The sequence below is a fragment of the Mus pahari genome, chromosome 7, assembly GCF_900095145.1.
Source record: "Mus pahari chromosome 7, PAHARI_EIJ_v1.1, whole genome shotgun sequence".
NCBI classification, from domain to species: Eukaryota; Metazoa; Chordata; class Mammalia; order Rodentia; family Muridae; genus Mus; species Mus pahari.
This window is the reverse complement of record NC_034596.1, coordinates 105,647,389-105,648,564: the sequence shown is the minus strand read 5'-3', so window position 1 is coordinate 105,648,564 and position 1,176 is coordinate 105,647,389. Positions and strand designations below refer to the sequence as shown.

Below are 1,176 nucleotides of genomic sequence, written 5' to 3'. Positions count from 1 at the left end.
CGCCTGCCTCTGCCTCCCGAGTGCTGGGATTAAAGGCATGTGCCACCACTCCCGGCTTACCTTCAGGTTTTGACCATCAAAGGGAAGTGACCCACTGACTAGGGTGTACAGAATGACACCGAGACTCCACACGTCGACTTCTGGCCCGTCATACTTCTTGCCCTGGAAGAGCTCAGGGGCTGCATATGGAGGACTACCACAAAACGTGTCTAGTTTACTGCCAACAGTAAATTCATTGCTAAAACCAAAATCTGCTATTTTAATGTTCATATCCGCATCTAATAATAGATTTTCAGCCTAGAGGAAAAACATCAAGACAAAAATTAAATTTAACTAAAATACAATTATGACAATAGTATTAGGCATTTCATAAAGGCTTTTTTACAAGGACTTATGTCTAATTAGTAAATGTGAAAACACTATTCTGAGAGAAAAGCAGAAAATAAATTAGAATTCTTAATTTGATATTAACAGTCAATTACATAATAATTCTAAGACAAATTTAAATAGAAAACACTTCAAGGTCAAAAAGCTTCTTCAATTAATAAGAGACCTTTTAAAAAAACAGGTGTTTGTTTTACGTAGTCACACTTGATAGATACTATTAAGTGGCTGTAAATGGGTATTCCTTGGGAAGGAGAACTCTCCACCTCACTCCAGTCACTTTTTACCTAACAGGCACTATGCAGCTGCCACACAGCAAGTGCTAGACTGCTGTCTGGATGCACAAGGATGGGCAAGACAGGGCCCTGCCCTCGGGAGCTCATAATGTAGGGTGGGAAGCAAGCTGCTGACACCTGAGTGCATGACAGGCACCTGCCACAGGCTCAAGCATAAGAGGGTCATAGAAGCTTCTCAGCACAAGTGAAACAGAGAGGCAGAGATTGTCACAGGTGTGTTGAGGGCAGAATGGAGACCTGGAAGTCCACACAGATGAGAGTACATATCTACCAACAACTGAAAGACAATGTATGGAGAGAGACATTCCACAGAGATGGCTGGGGAGGGGGCAGGCACCAAATAAGCAGTATTTATAAACTTCAGCTTTTAATCTCAGGGTGAGAGAAAACCACTCAAGAGCTGTTAAACAAGGAAAGGACAATCTTTTTTTTTTTTTTTTTTTTTTTTTTTTTTGGTTTTTTGAGACAGGGTTTCTCTGTGTAGCCCTGGCTGTCC

The 1,176-nt window shown here is 41.4% G+C and overlaps 1 protein-coding gene across 9 annotated transcripts in view; it reads right to left on the bottom strand.

Moving 5' to 3' along the window:
* The window catches only part of Mark3 (microtubule affinity regulating kinase 3), a 91,931-nt gene that overhangs the window by 37,214 nt on the left and 53,541 nt on the right, over positions 1–1,176 (bottom strand). For all 9 annotated transcript variants that reach the window (XM_021202721.2, XM_021202722.2, XM_021202724.2 and 6 more), the window contains exon 8: positions 61–297. In XM_021202721.2, coding sequence (XP_021058380.1) covers positions 61–297 — 237 coding nt within the window. The remainder of the gene's footprint in view (positions 1–60; positions 298–1,176) is intronic.